This window comes from Lonchura striata, chromosome 1 (assembly GCF_050655825.1).
Source record: "Lonchura striata isolate lonStrDom1 chromosome 1, ASM5065582v1, whole genome shotgun sequence".
NCBI lineage: Eukaryota > Metazoa > Chordata > Aves > Passeriformes > Estrildidae > Lonchura > Lonchura striata.
Window position 1 is genome coordinate 62,557,873 of NC_140703.1, and position 20,585 is coordinate 62,578,457.

General features: G+C 39.6%; 1 protein-coding gene across 1 annotated transcript; it reads left to right on the plus strand.

Annotated features, from left to right (window-relative positions):
* Window positions 1–60: 60 nt before the first annotated feature.
* GPALPP1 (GPALPP motifs containing 1) lies at window positions 61–20,002 on the plus strand. Its single transcript, XM_021528466.4, has 8 exons — window positions 61–197; window positions 5,591–5,735; window positions 6,748–6,849; window positions 10,649–10,757; window positions 13,227–13,361; window positions 13,588–13,752; window positions 14,159–14,257; window positions 16,394–20,002. The coding sequence occupies exons 1-8, from the start codon at window positions 113–115 to the stop codon at window positions 16,610–16,612; spliced, it is 1,059 nt and encodes a 352-aa protein (XP_021384141.3). The 5' UTR covers window positions 61–112; the 3' UTR covers window positions 16,613–20,002.
* Window positions 20,003–20,585: the final 583 nt, after the last annotated feature.

Below are 20,585 nucleotides of genomic sequence, written 5' to 3' on the forward strand. Positions count from 1 at the left end.
ACCCGCCCTCGCTCCCTCCTTCCCGGCGGCCGTGGCGTCAGCCGGGAGCGCCGCGGGGGCGGGGCAGGGGAGCGGAGCGGAGCGGGCCGGGCTGCCCGCGGACGGCCCCGCCATGGCCCGCCAGCTGATCGGCCCCGCGCTGCCGCCCGGCTTCCCGCGCCGCGCCGAGGCCGAGCCGGGCGAGGACTTCAGCCAGGGTGAGAGCACGGGGCCGGGCGAGCGCGGCTCTGCGGGCTTGTGCCGCAGCACGGCCGCTCCGTGCGGCTGAGCGGGGCCTGTGGCCGCTGTGCCATGGCGTGAGATGCTCTGTGAGCGGGATGGAGCGGCTCTGCAGCCGTGTTCCACAGCGCGGGATGCTCCGTGGGTGGGATGGCGGAGCTCCGCAGCCCAGTGTGTCACAGCGCGGGGTTGTGCCCAGTGCGGCACCGGGATGGAGCTGAATTCCCCGGGAGAGTCACTACAGTCACTTTTTCAGGAAAAAGAAAAAAATAAAAACAAGCGCCATGTGCGACGGAATGCTACAGACTAAACGCTCCAAAACTCCTTTTACAAAAACACTGCTTTCAGTCACTTAGTTTTATCCTGCTCAAGTCTTGCGTGCGCTTTGAAGCCTGTGCTCTCCAGCAGCTCCAAGTGTGAAATTAGCGGGTAGAAAGGGAGGAGGCTGGGCCTGTGCAGCGTGCTTTCCTTTGCCAAGCCAAGGCGCTTCATCGGCTGTGGTTTTCCAGGCAGTGTAGCTCAGGATGGGGAGCAGGCAGGTCAGTGGAGCTGTGGTGCCTTGCCTGCCAAGGTCTCTCTTGGCGAGAGCCGTCACATCAGAAGTGGGATCCCACCGAGACCAGCTGACTGCCAGGCTGGCTCTTCTGCAGTGCAGCTCAGTTTCCCCACTAAAATTCTTGCATGTTCTCTGTCAGTAGTATCTCTGGAAGCAGCATTTTGAGCGTTTGTACTCCTTGCCTTTAATCCAGGTTCAAGGCACTAGTTTGTATATTCAGTTTCTAGCAGAATGTCACTGACTGTTCAGTTACTCCAGAGAAAGCAGCTCTGGTGGGAAAGGTTTGTTGTGCTTGCCTGCTCTCTAAATTTTTAATCCAGAAGAGGGAGCAAAAGCAAGCGGGACAAAGCTGCTGCATTATCTGACACCATGGCAACGTCAAGCTCTGTGTCTGGGTCTCGGCTTTGCAGGAGCCCTGACTGCACGAGCTGGTGCTGCCTTTCCTGGCTGTATCTGTGTTAATGGCTTATTCACTTTCCATCAACATACTGATGCATGCTGCAATTATCTGTATCGTGTATGAAAAAAACAAGTTAAACTTATCCTTAGGCCATTGGTTTGTGACATTGGGTTTTTCAGAAGTGTATAGTCTAGGTTACTCAACTGTCCCAGTGTAAATCAGTTCCATGGTATTACAGTTGCACTGGCAACTGATCCAAGATCTGTTTGGAAATTTCTGTGTGAAGTGGGTGAAGGAATTTATTTGCCTTTGAAAACAAACAAAAACTCCAAACACTGGCAGATTGTTTTTATAATTTTCACAAACTTTTTCTGACTTTGACTTACAGCAGCTTACTGTCCCTGCTCACCCCATGAGGCAAACTGCTGCAGTGCAGAGGAAGAAAGGAGAGCAAGTATTTTGGCATAACACACTTTGCTGTACAGAACTACAGCTCCATCTGGAGCCCTGCACCTGGAGTGACAAAAACCACACAGTGTGGCTGCCACCAGCGCCTTCTGTGCTGCAACACTTGCTGGGTCTTGAGTCAAATGGGCCTAGAATTTGTTCTGTAACAATTTCCCTTGTGTTTTCTAACTATTCTAAGAAATGCTTCACCTTTTAAAGCTGAACAGCTTTTCCAATATTTTTCATGTCAAATATCAGTAGTTGCACTGATATTTGAGCTGCTTATTGCTTTTCTTGAAGAGCACTTGCTTTTTTAGTCTACTTTCATAGTTTCTGTCTCCCAACAGCAAGAAAGTAGGACTTTGAGCAGGCAGTGGCAGAGAAGACTCTCAGGCACAAGAGAAAGCTGTCAGACAGACACAAGAAATAGGATAGTGACTGTTTATGATTATGATTAGACTTATTGCTAATACATTCCTTCTGGAAAAAATCCACCTGCGAGCTGTCTGCAGCCTTGGGAGACTAGTTGGCCCAGTTTCCAGCAGTATTTTGCAGGCTGATGTGCACCACAGTCAATAGCAAATATCTCAGCCCCTTTGAGCCCCACTCCCACCGCCCCTCTGGATACAAACATCCAGACACTTTGTCTCACAATACCCACTGGTGTTCTTACCAGGAGATAAACCACGTTGCCTATGGTGTCAGAGAAGTGATGCTAATAATACTTCTGTGACCCTCAGTTGGGAAGGGGATGGAAGCAAATGGTAGCTGGACAGACCCAAAATCCCTAGTAAATCCTTTATGTTCTTCAGCTTGTCCAGCCCATGGGATGTGCTCATTTCCTGATTCTTCACTTCATGATGCTGCTTTGAAGCTGGACTAACTGTGCTCCTGCTGGGAGAATTCTACTTCCTTTGGCCCATTTGTCCCTGCCTCTGGGCTGTCCTTGTGCCAGCAGGAAAAAAGTGCTAGGGAATGGCTAAAAATAACCAGAGAAGGGCTTTTTGTCTGTTTCAGCATTGAGGCCACATACAGATGTACTGATATGTCTTGATCTACCACTGTGCTGGAGCTGAAAGGCCTTGCCTGTCCTTGAGAGCTTCCCAGTACATGTGTGATGGTGTGGTAGTTTGCTTAAAATCCCCAAACACAGCAGAAATAACCATAACAAAACAAAAAGTAGCTTTTAATTTGGTTTCTGAGTTGACTTAAGTTTCAGGCAGATATTCTCCAGAGCCACTTCATTAGTAGGATGATCACTTCTAGTAGCTGTGAAACATTCACTTCAGTCTCACTTGGTCCTGTTTCTCTCCTCGCTATCCCCAGCATTTTCTTCTCATACATTTTTATCCCATTGTTCTGAGCTCTGGTTACTTTGTCATTTTTCTGTTGCTCTGCCGTTGCTACATCCATTTATCCTCCTCACCTCATTAGGTTTAGTTTCCTGACTCTGAGCTCTCCTCTGTTCCTCCTTTCATCTGTATTTTTCCACTTTTCTGTGGCTTTTGGGGAATTTCACAGACTTCTGATTAGATCTTGGACTCCCTCCTTACCCTTTTCTTTCTTTGCTCCCAGAATTTACACTTAACAATTTCCATTCCTACCTTTCTGCTCTTTCTTGTGGCTCCCCAAACCATCCTAATCCACAGCTGTATATTTGCCTGTGCTGATTGTTAGCCTCAGTCAGTACCATGATCATATTAATTTTTAATCCCAAGTCTCCCCTGCATTTCTTTTCACTGTGTCCAATGACTTTTTCTTCCTTAGGCTTTAAATGCCATTTTCCCTTCATTAGTCAGTCTCAGTCTCTGTTTAATTTCTGTTTGTCCTGGTTAGGATGCAGTTCCACTAACAAACAGTTCTTTCAGGGGAGTGCTGTGGTTTGCAGTGTTAATTTTATGCCTTTTAAGTTCCCTGATCCAGCTTATTGCATAGCCCATGCAAGCAGTTTTGCCAACATAATGGAGAGGAATTGGAATAAAAGTATCTGTGTTAGCCCTGGTGTTGAACTACATACCAGTGGGACCAGTCTCCTTCCTTAAGTAGTTTTGGTTTTACTAGTTCTGTGCAGCTCACAAAACTTCCCCTAATTTCTCCCTCCCTCTCTAGTATCAGACTCATCAAATTATCTCTGAGTTTGTTCCTTCCACTCCTTTTCTTTTGCATTTAGAGCAAATGAAGTCTGCTTGCATGATGTCAGGGTGCCAGGTGGCTGAAGAAAGCAGTTGTGCAGGTTTTGTCTGGGTTTTAAGTGCTTTTATTCAAGTGGTGCTTTTTGTACCAGAAGAGGAGACTTCTTGATAGCAGTTTTTATCCCTATTTATCATTCATCTGTTTGTTTCCTTTCATCTTGAACTTATTTTACCTTTATAGGCTAGGGCGTTGTGTTTGGGTTTTTTCGGTGTGAGAGAAGTGGTTTGTTGGTTGGTTTTTTTCCTTCCTAGTGCTGAAATGGATTTGTATGTCCCGGTTAAAGTCTTTTCCATTAAAACAGGAAACAAAGAAGTGGCAGATCTATCTGGATGCTTTGTAACTAGTGGACTGTTTTGTGTTAAAGATGATTAAAAGCTTTGTGATGCTCAATTGAAGGATTTGAGTTCTGCCTAGCCTTTGTCAGCTAACAATGGAACCATTAAATGCATCAGGTTGTGTTTTGTACTATCAAAAAGTTGTAGTTCTTCAAGTGGAGATCTAATTTCCTGGTACCATTTATCTTTTCATCTGACCCTTGACTATTCATAAAGGGAACAATGTCTTTTCCACACCAAAGCACCTCTCTGTCCTGCAAGTCTTGTACTCAGTGCTGGAGATATTAAGAGGAGGAGTGGTGTCTGTGTCTCAGGATGCTAAATCATCAGTAGAATCAAATCTCCATTACATGGGAACATGGGCTGTTCGTACTGTGTTAGTGTAAATGGGTGCCTTGCTCTGGATTGGGAAGGCCTCTTACCTTGGGACCACTGCTGGGTTTTGCTTGTTCCAGCTGACTCCTTGTTGGTCGAGCCTGTGAGGGTATCTGTCTTAGGGGTCCTGTTTGGAGGGCATTTGCTGTTAGGGTCAATGGCTAAGCTGCTTCTGGACCCACTGCACATGGTACTGTAGCCAAATAAATCTATAAAGATCAATGTCTGCTGGTGGGCACAGTGCCAGAAGCAGCTCAGGCCTGTTAGCAGTGTTAGTGTCTGAATTTTAATTTTGCTGAGGTATTACCCCAGAGTATGAAGGTTTTACTGGGGCATGAGGGCTCCATCCACTGCCCTGGCCTTCTGACAGCAAAAATTCTTTGAATTCATTCTCTAAATGCCTAAATCATCCCTTTTTCAGCAGAGTATTTAAATCTGTCTGTGCTGTTCACATTTAGCTGTACTGGGAATAACCTTAATTATTAAACCATTCCCAAAGCAGGCTGGCAATTAATTTAATAGTTTATCGTTGCAAATGGTCCCATTTAATAATTTATGGTCTCCCACGCTGGGTATGTACAGATGATGTGTTTCTCCACTAGTAAGCTTCAAATTCTTTATCAAAGTATTTATTTTAAATATACTGGTTTATGCCACATCCATTGTACATTAATTGTTACACAAAACGGGGCTTTCTAATTCTGTTCCAGAGGATGCTCACATAGTAAAGGATTAGTAATGTCCTAAGTCAGAACAGTTCAGGGTAGGTTGTTGACGGAAATAAGGTGCTGAAAGAAGTAACTACTAGAAATTTGTTTAGATATCTTCTCTAAATGCTAGAGAGAACAGTGATTAAATAAGCTTAATTCCAAGTAAATATGTATTTTGGAAATGACATGATAGACCCTACTCATTTGAAACATTTGGTAGGTATCCTTATTAAACCTGGTCCAGTAGAAGGTTCCCTGCCCATGGCAGGGGGATTGGAGCTAGATCATCTTTAAGGTCCCTTCCAATCCATACCGTTCTGTGAGTTTATGATCCCAAATAACTCTGGATGTTCAGTTGCAGGACCAGCACTTCCTCCAGACTACAAAAGCAGCTGTAGCTCAGGAACTCCTGACAGTGATGACGATTCAGAATGTCTTCCTCTACCCAGAGACACAAATAGAGATTCTGAAGAGGAGACAGAAGGAGATCCAGCACCCAAGTGAGTATGTTTTTTTGTTATTTGTATATTTACAAATTGTATTGCAAATGTAATGTGTCTAACCTATGAATAAGGGATAATGTTGTATAAAAAAAGGTAAACTCTGTACCTGTGTAAAACTTTTGATTACATGTTCTGCATGTTCTTCATGGCCAAGAATGTTCAGCTGACCTGTTTGACACCCTAGGGTGGAATTAAATTATTTGGGGCAGTCAGATCTCTGCATTTATATGTATTATTTTAGTTCTGCAAATTTGCATGTTTATGCTAAGGACAGACACCACTTATCATGTACATAAGTATCTGGTACTTGAGTTTTTGCCCTGGTTTTGGTATACTAACTCTCTTTGAGAGGCCTTAAGACCTGTTTATGGACATGAATTTATGCATTCAATTAAGTCAACTCTAATGAGAAAAACCTGAATTGTTTAGCAAGTAACAGCAGTCTGCAGATACTCTCATTTGTTGGGTTGATTACTCACAATTGCTGTGTTAAGAATTTGTGTGTGTTTGCTCTAAGCCTCTTATAAGAGACTTGATGGCCATTATGCCATCTTAATGAGTGCTAGAGTAATTTTTATTCAATTTTTTCTTGTTTTCTTAGTCAACAGTTTTTCAGCTAATTAGAATTGAAAGGGAAAAATACTACTCAAAATGCAGAGAGTGTATAAAAATGGAGAAAGAAGTACTGAATTTTAAATTACTTTGTGACTAGAAAATGGTATTTCAACATAATACTAAACTTCTTTCTACAGCAGAAGCATTCTTAATGTTGTTTTTTATTTTTTTTTCTTTTTTAAATGTCAGAACATTTTGAAGTGAATCTTATACTCCCAATTTTTTAATTGCCTCAAATCATTTTGGATCCTTTTGCACTGTTTCCGTGGTAACGGCAGGATATTTAGTACAGAAGACCCTATGAAATAATTTTATGTCGTTTTTTTTCCTTTTTAAAATGTAGATAATTGCTATGCTTGTCAAGGTAATTATTAAGTGAAATCTGTATTTGCAGAAAGCCAAAAAGAATTCATGAAGACAATGATGATGATGATGATGGCTTTTTTGGGCCAGCTCTTCCCCCTGGATTTAAAAAACAGGATGATTCTCCAGAGAGGTAATTAAAATGGAATATATTCAGATTCTTTTCCTTAAAACACAATTATTTTAGATTAAATATTTTGTGTCACTATTACAGAACATTTCAGTTGTGCACTTGAAATTGAGATGATTAGAGGTAATGCTTCGTCCGCATTGTGAGAACAAGAAAAGCATTCCCTTGAAACAGACGACCAGCCCTCTTAGACCAGGTTGGAAGGAGAGTAAAAGAACTAATGTAAATTTTCTGAGATGTATTTTGAATGTCAAATTTCCTTCATTTCTTTTGATAGCTTTTGATAGATCAGTGGAGAAAAAACAAATTACAGGTACAAGGACCCTGTAGTTCTGTAGTTCCTTCAGGTCTGTGAAGGCCTGGGGCAGTTACCTCATGTGTGGTGCAATACCATGTCCTTTGCTAATGCATCAAGGATTATTATTTACGTGTTTCCAGGTACAAAACTACTCTGAGCACTGCAGGTTTCTAGAAAAGAGGCTGTCAGGTCTACACAAATAAACATTATTTATGGTCTCCATCACGAAGCTTTCCATTTGATTGCTTACAATTATAAAATACTTCCCCCCCTCAAAATATTATATGGATTTTCTATACAGAACTCAACCGTGTCTCACAGCCTTTTAGTCTTTACATCAGTCTGGGCACTTCTTGTATAATTTGAGATTATAGACCATAGTAGAATTGGTGCTTTCTAGGGGATACTTCCTGATAAGAAGTACAAAAGTCTCTTGATCACTTTTATCTTTCTCAGAGCAATAAGAATTGGTAGATAAATAATATTTGCCTGTCAGGTATGAGTTTTCAGTTCCAGAAAAGTGACTCAATTTACTGTTGAGCTGTGTGTGTAATACACCATCTCAAAATAAATTTCGAAGTTAATTTTTTTATTTTTAGTTTGCATACATTTCTATGATGCTTGGCAGCATAAAATTTATGTAACTAAGCAAGAATTTATGTAACTAAGGTTATTTGGAAGTATCTTTCTCATGTACATTTGGTTACACTTTGCTGTAATCAAAAAACTCTTCTAGTTGTGGGTATCATACTCAGTGGGATCATTTGGTGCTTAGATGCTCCCACAAACAATTTGTTTTCCTTTTTCTTGTGTTCTATATGCACTAAGTATTATTTTAATTATAAAATTTAGCAGGTCATTAAAATAATGTGTTATCTATTAAAAAAAAATATTTGTAACTTCTAATATCAGCAGAAGCAGCCTTCTTACTTTCTGGATTTTTGACATGAATACTTGTGATAAAATGGAAGAGGAAGGGGCCATTCACTCGAGTTGCACTTGATGATTCTTGTGGTTCCCTTCCAACCCAGAATATTCTGTGACATTGAGGCAAGAGTGTGCTCTGTGTCTGTGATAGATTAAAGCAGTCGAAGGCACTTGGCACTCACTGTATTGTTTTTTCCTACCTCACCACACAATTGCTCCTAGCACACTCTGAGAAAGCAGATTGAGGAGAGCTGCTTTGCACCCAGCCCGATTCCCTGACTAGGTGGGAACAGTGAGATGTGTGGGAAGAGCCTTGTCTATCTTCCACCCCCGCACACCTGGGAGTCTGGGAGGCGTGGGAGCTATGCAGGGCACAGACACAATGCTGCTGTCTGCCTGCTGCTTTGCCCTTAGCCTTGAGCAGATTGCCAGCTGCCAACTGAGCCATGAATAATTGAAAGAAATGCAGGTCGTTTGTTTCAGTGTATGGACAGGCTGTTTATCAGTTCTGTGTGACATATTCATTCTTTTAGGAAAGCTTTTATTCTCTTACATCTTTTCCAGACTTGTCAAAGCAATATGTTCATGATTAGGGGCAGCTCATGTGGCAATCTACAGCTTGTTGAAAATGTTTTGAATCATTCCAGCATAACATATATATATATGTGAAAATATTTCCTTCAACTTTGAAGATTATATTACTGTTTATCAATTTTAGATAGAAGTGCACCACTCATAAATATTTCTGAAGTGTTCACACATCAAGGTTAAGAGCAAAGGTGATCTTAAAAATATTTATGTTATACATCAGAAGAATGCTGAAACACCCATCTCAAAATGTGCATTAGCAAGGACTTCCAAGTCCAACAACAGGAGAACAACCTTTGCCATATATGAAATGCAATAATTCTTAAATTAATACTTAGTCTATCAGTTTGGGGGGTATTTTTGACATGTACAGGTACAGAAGTTGCCTACAGTAATAAAATACGTTTTCCAGTTATTTATTAGTAGTTAATATATTATTAGAGTAAATATATTATCAGAGTTAAAATATTAGTAGTGTTTAGATTCAATTCACCTGTTCAGAGACCCTTTGGACATCCAGGAAACTGTCAAGGATCACATCACCTGCGTACTGCCAAGAAAAGACTGAAGAGATATTCATGTGAGAGAAAACAAAAAGCAAAAGAAATGGAAAGCATGGGAAGGATGAATATGAGAACTACTTTTCTGTTCCCTAAAGAGCCTTTGAGCTGTGACAGAATCAAGACAGAGCATTTGAGATCGGTTCTTTTTCACAGGCTGCAGAGATACATGAGAAATGTTCATATATCTATTTTCAGTTGAGAGCTTTTTTATAGTTTATTTATCTGTCTCTCTGTGCAGAATAAAGGTATTTGTATACTAAAATATAAGGTTTTTTTGGCTGTGTCTGTATAAGTTTAAACTCTTTAAATTACATTAGGAATTTAAAACATGGTCTTAACAAGAAAGTAGGAAGGAAGGAACATACAATTCTAGCAGCTAGGTGGAGGTGGAACTTCAAAATTAACCCAGACTTCTTGCCTGTGTTTAAAACCTCACCAGTGCCCTTGTCCTGGCCTGAACTCATATTTATTGCTCATATCTGTGTATCCATGGTTGGTTCTTCAGCAAGACTTTGTGTCTTTTATTTCCCCTCTTTAAACCCTGGCAAAATATCACTACAGCTGGGCTGTACTAATTAGATTAAGTGAGATTACTGAGTAAAGGTCATAATTACTAAATTAAATTCAGGTGTTGTTACATTTAATAACCTAAATCTCACAACTGAGGGTCATAATAAACAGTATGCTCTTAAAGTGTGAGAATACTGTCACCTGGATATATCTTCAGGTGACAGTTGTTTAAGTTTTTAATTATTTTTTATTAGCATTAAAGAATATTATGGTGGATTATTAAGAGGAACTCCATTCAAAAGACTTTCAATACAGCAAGCACAGTTTCTTTGATCTCAGTTTGTAGTATTCTTTTCACCACTGAAAAGAGATTTCACCTTTCTGTGTTTGTGGAGACAGCTGATTAACATTTCTTGCAGAGCTGCTGCTTACAAACCAATCCATGAAGTGACCTGGACTCACAAAACTTTTCTTCTCTCTTTCCCACTTCAAGGTAACATAAAATCAGAGCAGTTCACTGTTTCTGCTTATTAAAGGACAGTGAAACTGAAGTGCAAGACAAGAAGAACGAAATTGAGTTTGTTGATTGTGAAGGAGTGTATATTTGTCTTATCACTTTTCATTGCTCTTGAATCTGGTGAAGGAAGCTAGGGAAGAAAAAAGTGGATTTCCATGACTACATGCTGCAACTTTCCTGGGTTTTTTGTGTCAAAACTGTCAGCACAGGTCCTCCTAGAAAATGGAGACACTCTTACTCAGTTATTTCTATAGTATGTGTGCACAGGGGCACACTTGGCGTGGGGAGGAAGGAAAGTCATACTTCTCATCAATTTTTTATTTTTATTTTTATTTTATTGATCTGTTATATTTTTCCCCCTCAACTGAAAAAACAATTTTTTTTTCCTCTGCTGTCAAGGCCCATTATAGGTCCTGCACTACCACCTGGCTTTAGGAAAACTTCAGAGGACACCAGGAGTAGCAGAAGTTTCATAGGACCATCTGTTTCATCAGAATCCCATCCCCAGGTTTGTGCAAAGGGAAGCCTTTTGTTTTAGCACAAGCTATCTGAAATGGTTAAACAAGTTGCATCCTGAAAGAGACTGCCAGACACGTCTCAGGATGACAGTTTAATTTTGGACCAGAAAGCATCTGGCATATTTTTGCTGGAGTCAAATACTGGAGCATAAATAAGCCTTAAAAAACCAAAAAGACTGGCCTGGTTTGTTGTGCTTTTGTTGTTAAATAGACGGTGCACTCACTGAACACAAGCAATCTTGGCATCCTAAACTGCAGGCAGATGTTTATTAGTGGCTACAACCTTTAAATAAGTTTATCCAAAAGAATACAATCAAGAATGGCATTACAATTCACTAAATTGTTCTTAGCAATTGCAGGATGATACCTGTAACTGGGAGTGAGGTGCAGGACAGTAACACTGACCTACCTTTTTGTTTCACGTTTTTTGACTTCTCTGGTAATGTTAGGTAAAAACTAGGTAGAAGTTCTGTGGTCTGCCCTCCCTGGTTGCAAAATAATGCATGTGCTACTAAAGAACATTCGGGAACAAGGTATGTGATAAAATACGGCTATGGGGAAGGTTAAACTCCCTAAACATGGGCCGTTCTGAGGGATCCAAATTGCCTGTGGGAGGGCCTGGCAGGTAGGGAGCAGCACATTTAGAGAAGGTTGTGCCCTTCTTGAGCAGCACTTCTTAAGTCAGCCAGAAAATGGTGCTGGATACCAGCTCTTAGGCACGTGAATCTCTCTCATGCTGTGATAAACTGAATATTAATTCCTTGGGAGAATTAATGGTTATTCTGCTTATTTTAAAAATACTTACCTTTTTACATTTATCTCCCAGACATTATGGGAGATGCTAGACACGCTAGGAAGGAAGGATTCAAAGGCTGCTCTGAATCTTCACTTTTTTGCTTAGTGGTTGCAAAGCATATAATTCTCCAGCCTCCTACAGTGAGTGGTGTTGTAATTCATCGTGCAGAAACATTATCTGGCATTTCTGAGGTACTCATCGTCTTATAACTCCAAATAATGATTAAGCAATTTATCATAGTGACAAATCTCTTGAGGCAGAAATGTCTGCTGTCTGCTTTTATATTTTGCAAACAAAAAAGTCTCTCTTCTCATAAATACATCTTCTAGCATCAGCTTTTTTGCAGGTATTAGAGAATTTGCCTTCTTTCTCTTCCTAATAGTTATCTTTTTATTACCTCTTCCTAATAATACTCTTTTTCTTATTTTTTAATATGAGTAATTTCTTGTTGACTTTTTAAAAATTTTATTTAATTATTTTGTATTCAAGTACATTTTTAGAGGCATGCTGACTCTTCACTTTGCTTTAGTGAATCTAATGATTCAACACCTTGGTAATTCTCAAGTAATGCTTTGTGCTTCCTGGCTACACAGCCTTGTCATCCTACTCCCATTGCTTTATCACACACAGTCAGACTGTAGCAAAATCTTTGCACTTTTGTAGGTATTGGACACCTTAGCTTTGTTCCCAGGGCACTGTGGCATCACCATTTTCTGTCTAGTTTTGCTTCCATACGCATCTGTACTGTTTGAACTTGGAGGGAGGCACCAGTGAGCTTTCTGTACAACCCCTGGCAAGTAGGAAGATTTTTACTGACATCTAGTCCCTAGCAATTTTATTTTTTTAGCCCTTCTCCAAAAAATTGCTTAGAATGTGATGTCAAAATCATGGAATTTTTAGGTTGGAAAAGACTTCCAGGATCATTGAGTCCAACCTTTGACCCATCACCACCTTCTCAACTAGACCATGGCACTAAGGGCCACATCCAGTCATTTTCTGAACACTTCCAGGAATGGTGATTCCACCACTTCCTTGGCAGCCTGTTCCAATTCTTGATAACCCTTGCAGTGAAGAAATTCTTCCTGAAGGGATCCATGAGGGATCGAAGAAGTGAATGACAGAGCCAAGGGACTAGTTGGACATGCTATACTCACAGGGGCATAGTACCATGCATGCCACCAGTACCCTTACCTTGCACTTTATTCTTTCTGACATCCTTATGGAATCTGAGCTTGAGATAGTTCTTGCAGTGTGAAATTGTGATCCTTATTAGGGAAATGCATCCAAATATTGCTGGTGATGGTAAAGCCCAAAATATGAATGTTGTATGCTTGTGCGTTCAAATTCACCCACAGCCACAGAGGCTGCGTGGCTGTGTGCAGAGCAATGTAAAGTAGCAGGGCTTTGTGTGCTGCCACTGCCTTTACCAGCAGTCTTGCCTCAGACGAGAGATGCTGCTTCTGGCAAAATGTAGACAAAGTATCCGTGTTCAAGTGCTGGAACTGCTCTAATCTGGAGTTTTAATCCAGGTCTTTGTTGCCTGGGACGTGCGTTGCATTAGGTTTATGTGCTCTTCTAGACAAAGTCATTCTAATTCTATAAAGCTAAAGTGTTCCTTGATGCTCTGAGCATGTGTTTGAATGAAATGTTTTATTTTTGGAAGCTGACAGATAGTAGTGACGATGAAGACAATTTAATAGGCCCAATGCCTGCAAAAGGACCAGTGGAGTCTGATGTGGCTGAAGAGTTTGAACGCAGAGCTCAGAGAATGAAAGAAAAGCTTACTTCAACAGACAGTGTAAGTTGGATTTCTTAATTTCTAGTATTTTGTTGCTGGAGTGTATTTGTCTTTCTTTTTGCCTATTTCTCTGTAAACCTAGTTGCAGTTCTACTTGGGATGCTATGTGTATGCAGGTCTTAAAGAAAAAAAGTCTATGATTTCTGCTGGAAGCCAAGAGATTCAGACAGTAATTTTTGATTATGCTTTTTTCACTCTTCCCTCCACCCCTACTTTTTTTCCAAAGGATGAACCCAAACAAGTTACCAGGGAATCATGGATGACAGAGCTTCCACCTGAGTTGAAAAGCTTTGGATTTGGCCCAAGAACATTCAAGAGACGAGCTGATGACAAATCAGGTGATAGATCTATTTGGACAGATACTCCAGCTGACAGAGAGAGAAAAGCTAAGGTGAGCATTTATTTATTCATTCATATACACTTGCAGGCAGTAGGTGTTACTGGTGTTCTGTGAAAACAAAGTAAAGATACTGTGGGTTACTCGGTGAAATTTTCTTTCCCAGATTTTTCTTTGTTATTAAAATTTACTAATTCAAGCTTAAAGATAAAGGCAATGAAGTAACATTAAATATAATTGACGTACATTTATTTCTGCTCCTTTTTTGCAGTAGTCAGATACTCTGTATCAGCTCATTGGCTTTCCAATTAGCATGTCCAGTTTGTTCTTCCATCAAGCTGAGCAGAAAGTGTCTGATGGCCTTTACCCTCCAGATTTAATTAAAGTAGATATAGATTTGCTTGCTTTTTTCTTCAGACATTCTGACTACTATAGCATGTGATTTCCTTCTACTCATCAGGAAAGAGAAGAGGCAAAAAAGTCAAGCAGTAAAGATAATGAAGAAATGGTATTATCTGGGAGGGACAAGAGGCTTATTGAGCAGGTGACTTCATACAATGTAAGTGTAATCACAAAATACTTCCTCTATTTCCTTTAGTTCCTCACCCTTCTTCTGGTTCTCATTTCTAGTGCTGCTGGTTTCCATGGTGATGCCACTACAATTTTCCCTTTTAGTGCCCAAACCTACTGCTGTTTTAAGATATTAGAATAGTAGGCATTAACGTCAACAAGAGCAGGATTGAGCCCTCTCTGAAGTGACAGAATTTGGGTTTGTGTATATTGCCCCCGTTTTAGATGGTGCTTTCCTTCAGTCATCCTCATGCCAGGACATGGTTGCTGGGGCCTTAGTTCAAATATTAGCTTGCTTCACCCAATTACTGACATCCCAAGAATAAAACAGCAATGCAGGTTTAACTTTTAGGCCAACATATACACTAACCTAAAAAAGGGTTGATGGGCTAAGCAGGTCACCGCATTAATTATCCTTTGTCATTAATTACATTAACTGCTCATTACAGGAACTTCACCACATGTAGTTTTTCTCAATCTCTATAGGAGCAAATAATGTTGACAGACAGATGTTGATTACTAGAAATCTGAACTCCATGTCAAATTTCCTCTCACTTTTCTGTCAGTCATCCCTGTTCCTCAAAGTGTGTGGACCACTGCCTGCCTTACAGCTCTTACTTCCAGTTCTTCCCTGATGTATGGCCTGAACTCCTACGGAAGTCTCTTGAGAGGACAATTGACTTGAAAGTCACAGCTTTGGCTTATTTTACATGTTTATCTGATAATTAATTTAACTTCTGATAATTTATTTGTAGTTCATTAAATCATACGTTTCTCCTGACTTGGAGACTTGCAAATCCAGAGCTATTAAAATTCTGTCTTAACATTCTTTTTAGTGTCTGTTTCTACTATCACTATGAATATAGTAGAATAATTTTTCATGTAAAACTATTTGTTTTGCTCTCTGCCATTGGTAGAATAAAACATACATAGCACTTTGCTGTTTCAAAGATGTATGGAGTTGTCTTAAAGTTTAAGAACACTGTTTCTTGGGTTGCTTTGTCTGTTTTTTCTTCTTTGTTAAATCAGCTCTTCTCTGATTTTCAGGTAGGTATTTTCAGGTACGTATTTTCAGGTTGTAGGTCTTTTTCTTTTAAAGTTTATCTCTCTATTCTTTCCTATTTCTTTCTCCACTGACATTTACTAAGAATACTTCACTAGAACTGATTTCATTCTTAAAGTAGTTTCTTCTTTCAATACTGATACAACATACGTTCTCTGGTGCAATTTTGTCAAGGCTGACACCATTACATCGTGAATAAGTATTGCCTGTTTTCCTTAAGAATCTTTTCTTAACTCATGCATAAGCTATTATTTGCATGTGTGATGTACTAAGTGTTTGCACAGGAAGTGAAGGAAAATCATGAGGAAACAGAGCTGCTCAACTTTTGCACTTTTTGATCAGAAAATTGGTTTAGATACACAAATGCACTGTACCTGAGTAAATGAGGGGCCTCATAGTCTTGGGAGAGCTAATCCTGCTCTTGTGTGAAATAAGCAGAAGTTTTATGTTGTGTTTGAGCTGGATCATGCTCTCTAAGAAATGCAGCTAAAGCCCTTGAGCTGGCAAAACACATGCTCCAGCTCCAACCTGTGGCTTTGTCCTGTGGGCTTTCAACAGATGATTAAAAGTTAGGAGCACACATTTAAAAACCCACTGTAGTACATGGAAGATTAAAAGGGTGTCTAACTTGTTCCTGCCCCTAGCAGTGACTAAATCCAGGTGCTCAGGGGATGTGTATAGGAAACTGGGCCTGTACTTTGAGGTATTTCTTTTGACATGGTGTCTTCGTTCTGCCAATAATGTCAGAGCAACTTCTATATTTCTTTATCATTATGTTTATAATTTATCTCCATTGTCTGTGGAGATTCAACAACATCATGGCTATCTACAACATTATGGCTGTCTACATCAGTGAATTATTAGTATTATAGCCTAGCCAAGATTGCTCACACTTTATACTCCATGTATGCTATATTTATCATTCTATATCCAGTTGCTAAGCTGTCTTCTTTTCCTGGAATTTTTAGCCTTCCTGACTCCAGTCTTTCCATTTGGATTTTCTGTATGTTGTTGTTGATATTCTTTAATACTTTACTTTCTCTTCCTCCCCATTTTTTCCAGGAGTCAAAGAGGTCAGAGTCTCTCATGGACATACACCAGAAAAAATTGAAGAGCAAAGCATCTGAAGAAAAGAGCAAACCTCAGGAAAGAAGGCCATTTGACCGAGAGCAGGATCTCAAAGTCAATCGCTTTGATGAAGCACAAAAGAAAGCTCTTATAAAAAAATCCAGAGATCTGAATAGTAAATTTGAGCACAGTAAAGGCAACATGTTTTTATAAGATGAAAGCACTGAGCTTTTTTGAAGTGAAGTCAATTAAAATTTGAATACTTAATTTTTGTAAGTATTTTTCTGTAAATATTTGTATGCAAAATAAATATCCTGATGTTTAACTATTTTTCCTTGTCTGTAAATACTCTTATAAATACTCTCTTAGGGAGGATCATCTGTACTAAAACTAAACTAAAGGGAGAGTCCTGATATACAAAAAATAAACATTTGCTACTTTGAAACTTTGATACATATATTTTTTTGTTGTTCACTTAAAAATAATTAATTAAAATAGGTGAGTTTTTAAGGAGCTCTAGATTTAATCTTGTAATTGAGTTGGCAGTTTTCCTTTTTCTCCTGTCATGCTTAAGATACTCTTTCTGAGCCTGACCTGAAGGCCATGGAAAAATCCTCTTTACAGGATTTTATAAAAATCCCATTTTTGTGTGTGGCACATTGCTTGACTGGAGCTTCTGCTGGGGAGTATAAACTCAAATAGTAGCTTCTACATTTGCCCAGTGCTTTTATCTCTGTGATATGTCTATACATAAATACAGGTTTATGTGTATGCAGTATAGTTTTTGTACTGTAGCAGGAAGTGCTAGGAGTAGCAGGAGTAGTAAAACCTCAAGATTTTCAGAGTTAGTTGTAACATGGTAGTAATATGAGAAGAGAAAAATTGAGTTTCAATTTGTAGTGATTGTCATCAGAAATCCATCTTTTTTTAAGCACATACAATGTGAGACTCAAAATAAGGCTTATTTCGTCCATTAATTTGCAGACCAGAACAGCTCTTCTGTAAGGAAGGAAAAAAATCTGACATTTTAAAAAGTCTACATTCATGTTTAGAATTCTTTACCTCTTCTGTGGGTTAGCAGCAGAAAGGATTGTTAAACCTTGCAGTGGGCCGCTCAAGGAGGTGGTGGAGTCTGCGTCCCTGAAGGTGTGCAAGAAACAGCTGGATATAGCACTCGATGCTTGGTCTACACAGTGTCATCAGTCAAAGGCCGGAGTCAATGATTTAGAAGCCTTTTCCAACCTAAATGATTCTGTGATTCTGTGTTAATTATTTACAATTAGACCTGTGCTTTTGCCCAGTCTTGGAGAGTTTAAAATGTTGCAAATGACTGCTTATGTGGAATGCATTTAGATACCACTTTTTTTCTAATGGGCAATTTATTTTGCCAGTTGAAAAACCTGCTACCTTCAGGAGAAAGAGAGACTGATTTTGTATTGTGTTTGCTTTTTATCAGGTTTCAGTTTCTGGGCCTTCTGTTTTGAGGTGAGAGGAAGGATTAAATAAGGGCTATGTATTTTTCTTCCCCTAATACAGACTTCTCTTGCCTCATGCTTTTTTTTAACTCAGCAAGCAAGGCCTCATTAAGATTCTACTTTCTGAGCAAATGTAGATTTCTTTATTGGAGAAGCAGTATTAGAAATGTCTGGGATTTTTTTAGGCAACTAAAGTGATGACAGGGTGAACATGGTATGACTAGCTAACTCTTCACAGCTGAAAAAAAATTACTTGATGAGTGCATCGTGCAGTCCTTGCTCATTCAAAGTCTGGAGCAAGGATGAGGGCTTCTTGTATAAAAACGTTGTTGTTCTGTTGTCTGTTTTGACTTTTGTTCTTTGGCCCCTTCTCCTCCAAACTGAGGTGGGAGGAGCGGTCACAGATGGCCAGATCCAGTCGGCTCCCTGCTGTTTGCTGTCTGCCCTGCCTGGCCCCATCATGGTCTCCTGCACTATCCAAGGCCATGTTTGAGAGGAGGCGCTCCTGACAGGAGTGCAGCAGCCCCTTTGCCATTGTGCACTACTCTTCCATCTGTGGGACCCATGGTTCTAGTTCATGTAGCCTTGGTGCGAGTTGGGAGCTTGTTTTTGACTTATTTTTCCCCCACTCTGCGGCAGCTTCATAAAGACTTGATGATATCAGTGTTATGAACTTGAGGTGGAGGAAAGTGGAGTTGTTGAGAGTTCAAGTTAAGCTTTTCATTACTTTGTGTAAATTGCATGAACCTTTGAACTGAATTCATACACAACTTCATCTCTTACTCATGCCAAGCCATCCCCTCAAATAGTCATTAGAACAAGCATTAACTCAGTAAATTACAAGCTCTGTAAGCTTTCATGGGAAAAGATGAGACATCTTCTACAATTTGGACAAGTTGTAAAGCTTTTCTGCTGAAATGTTAGGAGGTGTTTTTTTTCAGAATCTTATTTGAAAAACCAGAATCTATTTCACTGAGAATCTTCACCATAATTACTATGCAGTGTTTCTGGTAAGCAGCTCTCAACGTGGATTTAATTTATGCTGTTGCTATTCTGCAGTGCCAGCCCATGTCACACCATACTGACTCCAGGCATATCAGGAAATCCTGTTTTGTAAAAAAAAAAAAAAAAATGTCAGAGAAGTTTTCCTGGATGTAAAAGTCTACCAGCCTAGATTTTAGTGTGATTGCCTTTGATTTGGGCTGGCTTAGGCGTCCTTTATTTATACTGGTGTTGAACATTTCTGCTCAAAAGTGAGGTCTCCCTCTTCTGAAATGTTAAATAGGTGTGTAATTCATAGTATAGTCAATAAAAAGAAGGCTTTGTGGTAGGCATATGATAAATTGGGAGTTTAAAAGGAATTTTAAGGAACGTTATATGTTAGTAACAAAACAGAAAGGGAAAGGAACCAAAAAACAATCTTTGAGTTTGCTGTTACCAAGTAACAACTAAGAGCTGTATAGACATTTCAAGAAAACTTCCTGATTGCTCTGTATGTCTCTTCAGGACAAATATGTTGAGCTACCATGCTGTCTGAGATGGAAAATTTTGTTAGAATGTGATACAGTAATACCTGGGTAAAATCTCTGTCTATGCTCTTCCAATGTAAACAACTATTTGTGGAGTTATTTTCTGATTTTGCTATTGCAGAATTGATTTTTGGTGGATGTCCTGTGCATGTTGGCTTTCCTGGGATAAAATGCATTTCCCAAATAATCAATGGCAATAGAAATGTGTTTTATTTAGGGCTTTGATGGCATCATATTGATAGCACCAAAATGGCATTATAGAAATTTTTTTTTTTGAAAGAAACACTGAGATGAAACATTAATATATTTCTGTCTAGTAGAAAAGGGGGTTTTTCACATAAAAGAAGATTTTAAAAGTTCCAGAAGATTCCAAGAGTCCTGGGTTAATGGAGCTTGGGGACTTGTTTTGTTTCTGAAATGTAAATTTGTTATGATTTCTGTCTAGCCAATTACAAGTCACATGTTGATTTAAGAGTCATATAGCATTAAAAATCAGAATCTGAAAACTTTCTGTGCATGTGCACACCCACCTTGTGTGCATTGCATATAGTTTCTAATTGCATAATTGCCTAATTCTCAAATAAAAGACATGCATATGTTTTCCTGTCCTTATGAATTGCATGCAATGGTTTATATGCTGGGGGGAAAAAAACTTAACAAATTCTGCAGTGTCTTTCAGACACTCTTCAAATGTTTCTCATGTGCTCACAAAGATGGATGAGCAACACAATTGCAGCTCCCTATTGTTGTGCCAGCTCTGAAATGCATTTTTCTGATGCTTCCAGCTTTGGCAGATGTATGGGAAGTAGTGACCCACAATAGTATCTCACACAAATGTGGCATTTCTGTTCTTTTCAAACATGGCATGAAGGCTGAGGTGTTACCTGTGCAGAGCTGATTTTTTCATAACAGCCGCTTCTGGTTCCTCCCAAAGTGGCTGTCACTGCAACAGCCACTGGTTCAGTTAATCTGTTTTCTTACATTGGTCCTTAAACCACTAATAAGTCCCATTGCTCTTTGAAATTACACCCATTTTGAATCAGCATGGAAATTAAGCCTTGGTTTTAAAAAGCAAGGTCTTTCTTTCAGAGTGGGAATTTAAGGTGTCTAGGAGACAGCAGCACAAACTGTTACTTCAGCAGGAGCAGATGCAGCTGTGACTTCTTCCAAATAATTATTCCA

What these genes read in the sequence shown, in the direction of transcription:
- GPALPP1 (XM_021528466.4), top strand. Translation starts at nt 113, where the DNA reads ATGGCCCGCCAGCTGATCGGCCCCGCGCTGCCGCCCGGCTTCCCGCGC. An exon ending in CAGGATGATTCTCCAGAGAG is followed by an intron (nt 6,850 to 10,648) that starts GTAATTAAAATG and finishes TCTGCTGTCAAG; the next exon opens with GCCCATTATAGGTCCTGCAC. An exon ending in AGCTTACTTCAACAGACAGT is followed by an intron (nt 13,362 to 13,587) that starts GTAAGTTGGATT and finishes TTTTTTCCAAAG; the next exon opens with GATGAACCCAAACAAGTTAC.